This window comes from Meleagris gallopavo, chromosome 7 (assembly GCF_000146605.3).
Source record: "Meleagris gallopavo isolate NT-WF06-2002-E0010 breed Aviagen turkey brand Nicholas breeding stock chromosome 7, Turkey_5.1, whole genome shotgun sequence".
NCBI classification, from domain to species: Eukaryota; Metazoa; Chordata; class Aves; order Galliformes; family Phasianidae; genus Meleagris; species Meleagris gallopavo.
In genome coordinates this window covers 7,390,630-7,402,857 of record NC_015017.2, presented here as the reverse complement: position 1 = coordinate 7,402,857, position 12,228 = coordinate 7,390,630, and the positions used below count along the sequence as shown (strand labels likewise).

The following is a 12,228-nucleotide window of genomic DNA, read 5'->3' as shown; positions in this document are numbered from 1 at the left end:
TTTGTGGGCCATCAAGCTGACCCCACTGGTGCATCGCTGTGCTCTGCGGCCATCCGATGACACAATCTGCTGGCTCAGGCTTCTACATTTTACACAGCCAGAAGACAACTAAAAGGAAAGAAACTGTTGAGATGAGGGAAAGAAGAGCAGGCAAGAGAAGGATAGAGCTGTTGAAGGCATATGACCAATCCACCTAAGAATGGCAGCATTAACAGAACGCAACAAGTGAAATGACACAGCCCTATACACGTAGACATCATCAGCTCATTTGTTTGCACAACAGAAGAGAGCAGATGAGGTTTTTTAGGACAGGTTTGCATCTCATTGCGGTCACACAGAAAACCAATAAAAACCCACCACCAGTTTCTTGGTATTTCCATTTATTATGCTGTAAAAAGCAACACTATCTGGATTTTATTTCTTAAAATAAATAGCTTTCATTTTCAGAACCAGTACAGCTCAAGTTTAGATTCATTCATGGGAAACTGCTAGAAATACATTCATCACTGTCTGTTCCCCACAAGACAGAATCTAGAAGTCAAGATCAGCCCAGTCAGTTACAATGTCCAGAAGTACACTGCCAAGAAGTATAGTCACTGATAGTCCAGCTCTGAAGCAAAAAAAAAAAATCCGGTACAATACATATTGTTCACAAAGGTTGGCTAATTAATGCTAAGACTATCACAATATTTCTGAGTACAAAGCATTAAGTTAGCTTAATTCAGTTTGTGGTACAGAAGAAACGTGACAAAACAAAGGTGTGAGGGAATCTTCTTTGGAGCTTAAGGAAGTCAGCACTTGATAAGATAACCAAAAGCAATTCACGTTAAAATCTACGTGTCAGTGTCATAGATGATGAACAGCCAAACCAATATACTGCATATATTTATAAATAATGCCATGTCTAAATAGCTGCATTGCTTAATTGGACGTTACAAAATAACGCATCTTCTCACAATGAGAAAATACTACAACTATCCAGCAGAAATGCACTTGAAGCTAGGACTGGCTAAAAGCACTCTGTAGGATCTAGAAAGCATTAAAGTTTAGGGACAGCCATGTTTTATTAAAGTTAATTCAGTTAAGATGCTGCTTTTGGGAGGTTTGTATATATATGTGTCTACTATATAATAAGCCTACCTTTTATAAGTGCCTGTTTGAGCAATGCAAGTTTCAGTTAAATAAAGTGAAATCAGGTATTTTTCTGAGAAGCTAAAGGATATGTTTACATAGAAAAATGGAAGAAGTCAGATTATCACTGAGATACTGGATACTAGAGCCCACGTGAAAGACTACTCCTCTACGCTTGACTTAACAGATCTGTTGCCAGAGAAAATGAGTTGAAACTTAGTGTAGGGTGCAGCAGAGAAGAGGCCTTGTGCTATTCAGTGACCAGTGTGGCTCAATAAAGAGCCAAAGGCCACTTGATTCAGTTCTCAACTAAAACTAAGGTGGCTGTGACACAGGTTGTGAAGAGAATAGGTTAGATGATGTTTGAAAGCCTTCAGAAAAATAGCTGATCTTCAGGAAGAAAAGAACTCAAAGCACTGCAGTTTAATATCAGTAAGATTCTTCAGAAAAAGTGTTTGATAACCATGCGAAACCATGCCAGCCAGTGCAGAAAGGTGATTTCAGGGCTTTAGACATTCAGATTCATCCAAGAGTTCATCAGCATGAGGACAGCCACTGCTTGTGATGAGTATCAAGCACTTTTCCATTTGATTTTTCCTCCCTGTGGGAGGCAGTATGGCGTATCGAGTAGAGGACTGTACAGGATCTCAAGAGGATTTATTCTCAGCTGTTCTGACCTTCCGGGTCATTCTGGAGAATACACTTATCTCAATGCCTCGGTTTCCCCATTTGCTAAAGAAAGATAACGTGGTTCGGATCATCTTTGTAAAGTGCTTGGCCCACTCTAGAAAGAATCTACGCATCAATTCTGGAGGATTTTGGTGCCTACACGCAAAGTTTAAACTTCAAGATCTACTGATGCTTAGTGTTTTGTGCCAGCATAAAGCGCCTGCTGTTTGTGCTATTCTTAAACATGATTTCCATGTGCCACACCGATTCTCCTTTAAAATCCACCTCGGTCCAACAAGCGCGAGGTCTTGCGAAAGTCAGACTCTTAACTTGGAATCCCTGATCATCTGAGGTTTCTAAACCACAGCACAGCATTGGTAAGAACAATTGCACGTGGGATAGGGAACTGTTGTAACATCACAGTTCTGCAAACAACAAAATATCTGCATCTACGTTTCCCGTGACAGAGCATGTGCCAAACTGCTCCAGCAGTTAAGACAAGAAATGCCACTGCTCAAAGACATCACCTAATTGTGCTCCTGTTGCTGAGCACCTATCTTACACCAGCATAACCCCACTGACATCCCAATCCTTGATGGATGGCAGCGCACGAAGAGAACGTTCCCAAAATCTGGCTTATCTCCTGCTCCGCTCATGCTTAGATTGGCTCTATGCTCCTTAAAGCTGTCTCACTCCATCTGTGTTCCTCATATAAGCCTAAATGTGGTCAGATTTACACGTAGTATTTGGTTTAGTGTTTCGCCTTTCACACGCCTGCATTCCCCTCCCTGGTTCCCGATGCAACCGCCAAGAGCAAAACATCAGCCCAAAGCAGGGTCTTGCAGCTTGTCAAGGCTTACCCAAGTGCAAATATACCTGCAAGGAACACGACTGCATAGAGTGGAAGCACCCGCTTTCCCCAGCCGCGGGGAAGGACCTTAGCAGCTGAACATGGAGAGAGGAGGGAAGAAAGACAAGGGGAACTGAAAGAAATGCTAAAGCAACACAACAAAAAAACCTAAACACTGGTAGATGTTACAAATCACACTCCCCCTCCTCTATGCCATTTGGTCAAACAAACCTTAAAACAGATACCATAATGAGACTACCTCTAAAAACAACCCTAAGACCATTGACAACTGTCACCTATATACTCTTTCGAGATTTATAGAATGTAAACAAGCTTGCGTGGAATCTTATTTATTCTTTAAGAAGTGAGTGCAGATCCTTACCTAACACACCCTGCCTACATCTACATCAGCATCCTCAGCTTTCGAAAACCTCACTGCCGCTCCCACCTGTACTCCGGCTCGTCTCGGCCATACTGGAAACAGAGGGCTGTAGAAACAAAAACTGAGCCAAAAGAAATTCCTGACCACACACCAGAGTTCACATCGAACACAAAAATAAATTAAGTAGTGCACAGTAAAGCCAACAACAGCTAAATATTTGTATACATCAATTATATGCAGCATGAGGTAATATTGCTCACATTATGGAGGGAGATTCTTAGTTGGTTTTGTTTTTCTTTTCTTTTTGAGAGAGATTGGATTTGTCCTGTGCGTATAGAAACTCCTGTAACATAACACTGAAGTAACAGAGACTTCTGTAAAATATATACCACTATCAGATAGAAACACACACGCTCTTTGTTACTTAAGTATACCACAATTAAATAGGTAACTGATTGGATTCTTAGGATCTAGCTGAGAACGATTATAGTAAGCCATCCAGGTTTTTATGAACCGTTCGGTTCTCCTTGCCATTATTGGAATCCTCCGTCGGTGTGTATTGGACCTGATACTCCTGGAGAATTTTAAACACATCGTGGTGTCCAAAATGTAAAGCTTCATCCATTGGAGTATTATTCCATCTACAGGGAAGAAGACAGTATATTTCTAAGATCAGCACGCAAGCACAGGGCTAAAAGCAGCACAACTCCCATTCTGTACATACTCCAGTAACAGTTAAGCACACAAAACACTCTAAGCCCACTAACTAGGGAAATACTAGGCAAGCTGAGCATAACCTTTTAAGTAATTTTTTTTTTTTTAACAGTTTCCCCACCCTTTATTCCTGTTTGCTCAGAGCGCCAGTGGAGTGCCAGCAGGACTGTTCCTTCTGCCTCTCTATCTCAACTCCACGCATGGCAGCCTCACCTCCACCCAGTGGAAACCAGCACTAAAACCACGCACCTGTCTTTGGGGAAGGGATTCACTTTGCAGGCCTCCAGCAGGAACTTCACGACATCCACGTGTCCTGTGAGACAGAATTGCGAGTGTGTTTATGTTATCATGCATCTACATAGATGTAAAATAGCAGAAAGCAAGTTATACACAGTGAGACATTACCTTCTGCAGCTGCTACGTGCAATGCTGTTCGTGAGTCATAGTCTCTCTGCTCCATATCCATCCCTGACAGAGCAAATCTAAAAAAGGAATTGATTGTAAAGAAAAGCCTTATGTAATTGAGTTACAAAACTAGATGGGAACAAGACCATTCTGCTAGAACGATGACACAAAAGGATATAAATGGCAACAAGCGGTAAGGAAGGGGGCTCTTACTGCCTTGGCTTCAAAAATAAGACAGATTAGGAAGAAAACTAAACCCTTACCTGTCATAAAAAAAAAAATTAAAGCATCTTTGGGGGTGGAGGGGGGTGTAACAGTCTATGCATCCTTATACTTCTCCTTCTGAACATAGGTATTATGTCTAAACTTCCATTTCAAGTGTGTTCAGCCAAACAGAAGTTAAAATGCAATGATTAGGGGAGCATGGATAGAACAGAATCCATCTCTAGTACAGCCTCGACATCCCCAACACCAACACAAAGTACATTTAGAAGCAAACAAAGGCAGCCCCCAAACCAGCAGCTGTCCTGTTCTCAGCCCCACGCATATTTTTACCTCCGGAGTGCAGACACGTCCCCCGTGTAGGCAGCAAACAGCAGATTTATCACTGACTTCACCTACAAAGAAAGATGAAGCCTGGTTTATTTTGCTTCTTCCTTTAAAGAGAAAACAAATGGAAAACCCAAGAACAGTCAGTGTGGTCTAACTGCTCCAATGCTTATGAAGTGGTTGATTTTATTCCCTTCCCTGGCCACACTCTGCAGGACAGCATGGAAATTCTCAAACTCATTCCAGCTTGCCTCACTAATAGCACTTGTGTGCCCATCTTTCCAAGGCTGATGTCACAAGGATAGGAAAAGAACCAAAAAAATGTGCATTTGTTCTATTCTTCTAGAAAAAAAAAAAAGGACCCTTGCTCAATGGACAAACAGTGTTCCCCTCTTGCATTGCCTATTAATACTGAGTGCTGAGTGATGGAGGGCATTGCTTGGCACACTCCACAAACCGTAAGCACCTCTCAGGACAAGCTGCTCTAGGAAAGTAAGCATTATAGAGCAGACTCCAAACATTAAGAGAGATCCCTGCAGGCAGAAGAGCAGAGGTAATCATGGTTCTGCTTTACATTACAGATGTTGCTTGCATATATGCCTGAAGAAAGTCTCTCTCTAAGACAAACAATTGCAAGCAATTCCGTCACAATGAATTGTTGGCAGAACAGTGAGGTTTGGAGGCAAAGGCAGGTTCATTTCAGATCCAATGACATCGGTGAAGGCTCAGGCAGATCGTCCTTTTCTCAGCTGTACTAAATCCCCCAGTAACAAATGTTATCATTAGGTTACAAACCCCCTCTCACATACATACTTGAACACATCCTGGCCACAGTAACTCAGCAAGTTTTAATAGACGACAAAAATGATGAGATAGATGGTTTTAAGCACACCACATCAGTCTGTTCCATAAAAAGACACTGGCAGTTCTAGGCACCATTCCACTGTTTTCCAGAAAACTTTCTGAACTGAGTCTACGAAATTCTGCTGCTAACAGCCTTCAAGGGGCAGAGCAGAAAGCTGGCCCTGCACTGGCCTTGCACAGGAAGAAAGATTAAAAACATGAGTGCCCAAAAACAGATCTGCCACAGGTTTCTGCAAGAACAAAGGTGTGTTTTCACCACTCTTTGCGGTGCTGGCTGATTCCGGCAGGGTCGGCCACGTGACCTCCAAGGTCCCTTTAACCACCAGCTCTGCAATGAGCACGTGAGCAGCATGAGAGGAGAGGAAAACCACTGCTGTTGGGTCTGAACAACCACACCAAGGTGAAGCTACAGGAAGGAAGCATTCTGATACAGGAAGCTGCACTACTGGTATAGAGACTTCAGATATAGACAGGGGCCAAAAAGGGAAAAAGTAACACTCCCAGAGCACGATGCAAGTGAGATACGGCTCTGACATGAAACCTGGGCATGAGAGCAACAAGTCTACTCCTACTGCAGCCTCTGAAGCACCTTACAGGTGATGGTGCCAAAAGCTCTGAGGACACTGCACGGCTCAGCACCGAAGCACACCACAGCACAAAGGGGCTTCGAGGAGCACGTGCCCAAGGCAGCTCATACACTGCCCTCCCAAATTTTTCTGCAAACACACTGGCAAAACAAGTTTTTGGCAAAATTGGTTTGTTTGTTTGTTTGTTTTTTGGCAAAAAATTGTTCAGGGAAGGACACAATGATTTGTTAGTGTGTAAAACTTTCTCAGTGTACCAAATGAACAAATCTGACGAAGAAGCAGTGTTTCCTGGCTGAGCGGTGCCCCAAACCCAACCCAGATGGGGTAGCAACCCTTCATCAGCTTTCCTCTCAGTTAGCAGAGAACCCTGTGCGAGACTGAGGCAAGAAGCACTCGCTGCACGCAGATAGGCTCCATCCACACAACAGCCCTGCCGCCCATCCTCGCTACTGTTTCTGACAGAGCCGGGCAGCCGGAGGCTGAGCTTGGCAGCTGCCCCTGGGGGCACAACAAATCCTTCAGAAAATATTAATTTAGCTCAGAGCTGGATTAATTCCACGAGCTCTTTGCTAAAAAGGTCACTCAATCTGGACTTCAATTTCCTGTGGTGCCTGAGAGCACCTCGCCCAGGACTTCTGTGACAGCACCACAGGCCGCACAGCCCTACTGCTGGCCACAGTGCTGAGGAACCCAACCCAGCCCAGCAGTGCAAACTAGTGCTGGTACAGCTGCACAGCATGGCCAACCAGCCTGCCTCCTGCTGCCTTATGGAGGCCCTTACAAGGAGTTCAGGAATTTGAGGAAGACACTCAAAATACTGTGATAAAAGGTTCTCTGGATGCAGGTTTTCAAGCAATGTTCCTCAACGCCATTGAGCACAAGGTCCCATACAGAGTACAGGTGCTGGAACAAGGTTGTAAACAGGCAGCACAGACAGAGAAGAAGCCATCCCTTCTTCCTGCTCCTCCTGGCTGTGTTCGGAACAGATATGGCAAAGGTCAGGCTCATCTGGAGGTGGCCCCAACACTTTCCACCCCACCAGGCAGAATTACCCCCATCCAAGTGAGCACCGTGCAGAGCTGCCAACGGAGAAAGGAAAGGCCTCCAGGTCGGAGCACGCCCAGGGCCCTCCACCAGGCAGCACCCAGCAGCACTAAGCTGCTCAGCACCGGCTCAGCAATCTGCTTCAAAAAATAGATCTTAAGCTACGGATTAACGCTTCGTGCTGGGGAGAGCCCGGCCTGCTGAGCACCGTCCTGCTGTCCCAGCCTTCATACTGACACGGGAAGCCAAGAGCTCATGCGAGCCCAAGTCACACAGACCCCAGAACCAAGAGGAGCTGGGCTCAGTGCCGGCAGCACTTGGCTCCTCCTCCTGAAGCTGATCCCACCCGGAGGGGTATCCGGCATGCAGAGCAAGCCCTGCTGCTCTCCTGGGAGCTGATGGTCTCTCAATGCTTATTTATCAGTGGCAAAACACTCCTGACACCCAAAATACAACATCAGCTCTGACACAGCAGCTACGAACTGTAAGAAACACAGCAGAAGTGAAACTGGAGCACACGCGAACGCTTTGGTCACCCGGGTTCCACATTGAACTGCAACGCAGCCGTGCCACAGCCTGGGGTTGCACTCCTCCCTGTAGACAGGGCTTCTCACTGGCAACCAGAAACAGCTCCCAGCCGGTTCTGAAGCTTCAGCTTTGAAAGTGAACCAAGACCAACCGGAGATGTCTCAGAGGAATGCCCTCCCTGCACACTCACCCTAAGGACAACAGACAGGACTGCACATTTTAAGAGTTTTTACAGCTGCAACTCATTTACAGTAAACTGGAATCTGACCTCTGGGGACAGATCTCCAGAGCTCTTGTGGAAAATCCCCAGTCAAATCTAAAAGACAGGCATGCTTTTACTTGAATATACCAGTCTCTAATAGGAGTTAAGCTGTAGTTTGTAGGAAAAGAAATCCCAAACAAAGCCAACAGCTCTGCTGCTGAGCTTCTGCATTGTTTCCCCTGAAATAAAGAGTATTACCAAATGGTAAGAAGTCAGTTTTTAGAAGTAAAAATTAAGACTAAGCCACAAACAAATATCATCCCAACTCCAGGCACGTTTGTCAGAAGCACTTCTGTAGACTGAAAAAGCAGAAAATGCTAATTCCTGGGGAAAGTATTTGTTCCATTGCAATATAAATAGTGCAGGATACACAAGCCAATTACTGCATTCACTTTCACGTTAACCACACAAATACATCAAGTTACAAACAACACCAGCTATTCCATAACACGTTTCTTCTCCAGTACTCCGCCCACACACACACACTTCTGACTATTTTCTGCATTACTGATCCTTGCTTTCTGACCTCATTTAGAAAAAAAAAAAAAAAAAAAGCACTAAAATAGAACCTGCAAATATTTACTCTTCAGTGTTTTGCTAGTTTAGCACAGGAAAACAAGGCGGCCTGTTTTCCCCTCCCATCCCACCTCAGGCATCAGATCTCCCTCTAGATGGTGCACGCTGCCCTGACTCCAGTTTAGCAGTCAGAGCCCAAGCTGCACCAGTAGCTTTCCCTAAGGAGGGGCTTTTCAGAGCCTCCCAAGTGGAGCCAGCCCGAACCACTGCCTGCACGACCATCACCCACGTACTGAATTTAGAAAACAAGCACCTGTAATTAACTGAGCCAGGCAGCTCCCGCAGCAAAACAAACACAGTGCCACAGGCAGCCCTCGTGCCAGGGCTCAGACAGGTGCTGCTGTTTGCTGACCTCTGCTAACTCAGCAGCAGTACTTACACCAGCCTGAAAGTCAGTTACTTGTAAATTGTCTATCAAGCTGGAAACAAAAAAAAAAGAAAAAAAAAAAGAAAAAGAGAATACAAAACACTTTAAAATGTTTTCTTATTGCAATTTAGCTTTTAAAAGAGCTTGAAATAAAAATTAATCTATTTGAGTAAAGCTGGTAATTTTCCCCTTTTAAGTTTTCACACAGACGAGCAGACACTGGCATTGCTTCTTTAGGAGCCTGATGAAGTTTTGATCAGGCTCAATTCAGACACAGCAGTGCTCAGATGCAAACAGGCCAGCAGGCAGCTCAGCCTCAATACCCGCTGCAGATGCTGTGCATGCAGTTCAATCTAAGAAACAGCAAAGCAAACCAAATGCATACCTTAAAGACTTCTCTTGACACCAGAAAACAGAATAAGAAAAAAAAAACCAAACAACCACAACTTTTTAACTCATTCCTTCAAGCTAAAACAGCTACTGGAAAAACCTTAGGTTGAAGGTGCAGGCAGGCAGCCCACCTGGAGGAGAAGGCTGAGCGGAGACATTCCTCCCTCTTTCATCTCTACTCACTCGCCCACTGGTTTCAAGTGAGTTTCTGCCATTCACACTTCCTACGGATCAAGCCCCCGAGGGAAGTCAAAAAGGGCAAAAGTACAACGGCAAAAAAAGATGCAAATGGTAAGCACATCAGCATGGTATTTCACAGTAATTTTTTTTTTCTTTTTGGCCCATCTCCGTTGAAGTCTTTTCTTCCCCGGGCTATCATAACATCTAGATATCGAAAAGCATCTAAAAATGACACTTGCTACAAACCAGCACAATACCAAACCTGTCTGTTCAGCTGGCTTTTCTGAGCTGTTACTGCACTAGTTTGCACATTTATTGCCAGTTCTTGATTAGCTCTATTAAGGCTACTGATAAGTACCAGCAAACGGATATGTGCCTAATTAACATCACTATTTAAAATGACTTAAAAGTTACATTTAATTAAACCAAAGCACTTGCTAGGTTAAGCGAAACATCCACTTACCTTCAGTGAAGCTCTCAGGAAGAACATTGCCCCCCTACTCCTCTGCTGAGGCATGCACCCCACAGAGTTGCTCTGCCAACACTGCTCCTTGGCTCCCCACTCCAACGCCCAAAACTGCAACTGCAGGTGCAGGAGAACCCAGCCTTCCCCAGTGCTGACTCCAGAACGGGAGCTCCACAGCTAGAGCGGGCCGTACAAACAGAAGGTGAATTGAACCCGTTCCACACCACACAGGGTATCACTCAGTTTTCTCAAGAACAGGAAACAAAGCGACAAGAACGTGCTGGGTGCACAGGGCAGCCTCCTCTTGCTGCTCTATCAGTAGAGTGGGGGCACACAGCACGGCAGCAGGAAGGCTGGGGAAGACGGTGCACCACTGTCTCTGCTTCACCCTTCTAGCTGATCAAACTGCCATCAAAGAACTGCTTCGAAGGATGTTTCACTAGAACTGGGTTGTAAGATCCCAGGAACAGAACCACCTCTAGCTGAAGGAGAACTCGTGCAAAGAAGGCTATACGAATCCTATCATGCAACTGTGTAGCAGAAAATTAAGAGTAAACAGTAGGATAAATATAGCCAATATTGCCCTAATATGGATACCACCAAACAGCTTAAGGATGATCCTCAAGATTTCAACGGTAACAGGAGTGATGAACAGAGTCCTGTTGCATCAGTGCTTACATGACAAAGCAACAGGAGAGCTTCCCTCCTGGTGCCTGGGAAAATACTTAATTATGGTAGAACAGAACCTTTCTCAAGTGCTACTCACTAACAATTACTTGCACAGGTCTTATGCTTTTCAGTATCTATGAGCTTTGTTTTGAAAGGGATGAGTACTGGGAGAAGGAGAAAATTGAATATAAAAACTGTCTTCACTAGATTATGACAAGCATGGTCATGTTCAGTCTCAACACTTACTTCTGATTTCTTCTGCTATCAATGAATCAACACTTTCCATTTTGGAAACAACAGAATTAAGCGTTATCACTGACAAAACTCTCAAAACCTAAAGTAAAAAAAATAATCATCATCTTCCACAGGACTTAAGAGCAAAGGTTGATTGGTTCCACATCCCAACAGCTAATAAACCCACCATTCACAGACATTCATAAACTCAAATCACAATAGAAACCAGAAATTCTAGAGACCTAATAAGCAAAAATTAAATCAGAATAAATCTAACAAAGCAGGCAATTCAGAGAACTGTGACTCAACAAGAGGAGTAACAGAAAACCCAACCTCACTGCTGTCCTTGTGAGGCGAGATGGTGCTGCTGGGTTGTCTGCAATGAGCGGTGTGACCAAGGATGAACGAGCCAAACACGTACACAAAATTTTTAACAGATCAGGTGAAACATTTAAGGCATAAAGAGGCATACAGACTTTCATCCCTCAAGTCAGAAGACAAAGTTCAGGCAAAGTTTCAGTTTTAGGCAGACACGCAGTCGCCATCAGTCTTTTGGGTAGATATACTTGAATCTTTTGCCATACTCAAAGCTCCCCAGTTATAATGGAAAAAAAACAAATGACCCTCTCAAAGACTTAGATTTCCTCTGAGGTCATGAGGTTTTTAAGCACCAATGAAATTATGATGACTTGAAATACCCAAATGGTAAAATAATACGTCTTTCAAAAAACAGCTGTAGGAATCCTTAATGTCATCTGATCACGACACGTATTTTGGTAGTCCTTTTTCAGTCCTCTTACAGAACATCCACTGCAAACACTTCTGCAGTAAAAAGCATACAAAACATACACAGAAACCTCAACAAGTGGAATGAACACTGATGAGCTGACTCTGAATGCAGGAGCTAAAACAAGAGCCTTTTAAGTAGAGGATACAGACATGACTAACACTGCAAACTTTGGGACCAAAGGACTGGAATAAATAACAGCCAGATGAATAAAGCGAAGTGCTGATCAGGGCTTTAGTGACACTAGCTGTATTAAGCAGATAGGACAAAAGAGTGTCTGCCCTTTCAAGGACCTACTGACCACAATTAATAGCTGGACAGCAGGCACAGCAATGCTCCTGGTTTCCTGCCGGCAGGTACTCTGCAATTTATGGATCAAGTTTTATTCTAAACTACAAGATCTGAAACTGGAATTATTCCAAATATAAAAGGGATGAAGGCATTCAGCCAAACTTGACACGCATGAGAGGGACACCAAACTGCAGGTTGACATCAGAGCAGGGACATTCTTAGCACAAGTCTGCACTCCACTCTTGTTGGAAGGATTGCTTCTGAAACGTGAATAACAGGTTCC

At 44.1% G+C, this 12,228-nt stretch overlaps 1 protein-coding gene across 1 annotated transcript in view; it reads right to left on the bottom strand.

Annotated features, from left to right (window-relative positions):
• Positions 1-363: 363 nt before the first annotated feature.
• The window catches only part of GLS (glutaminase), a 48,139-nt gene continuing 36,274 nt past the window's right edge, over positions 364-12,228 (bottom strand). Inside the window, exons 15-18 of the mRNA XM_010713377.3 lie at positions 4,707-4,768; positions 4,152-4,228; positions 3,996-4,059; positions 364-3,673 (exon numbers count right to left, since the gene is read on the bottom strand). Of these exons, the coding sequence (XP_010711679.1) occupies positions 3,517-3,673; positions 3,996-4,059; positions 4,152-4,228; positions 4,707-4,768 (360 nt within the window). The 3' untranslated portion in view covers positions 364-3,516. The remainder of the gene's footprint in view (positions 3,674-3,995; positions 4,060-4,151; positions 4,229-4,706; positions 4,769-12,228) is intronic.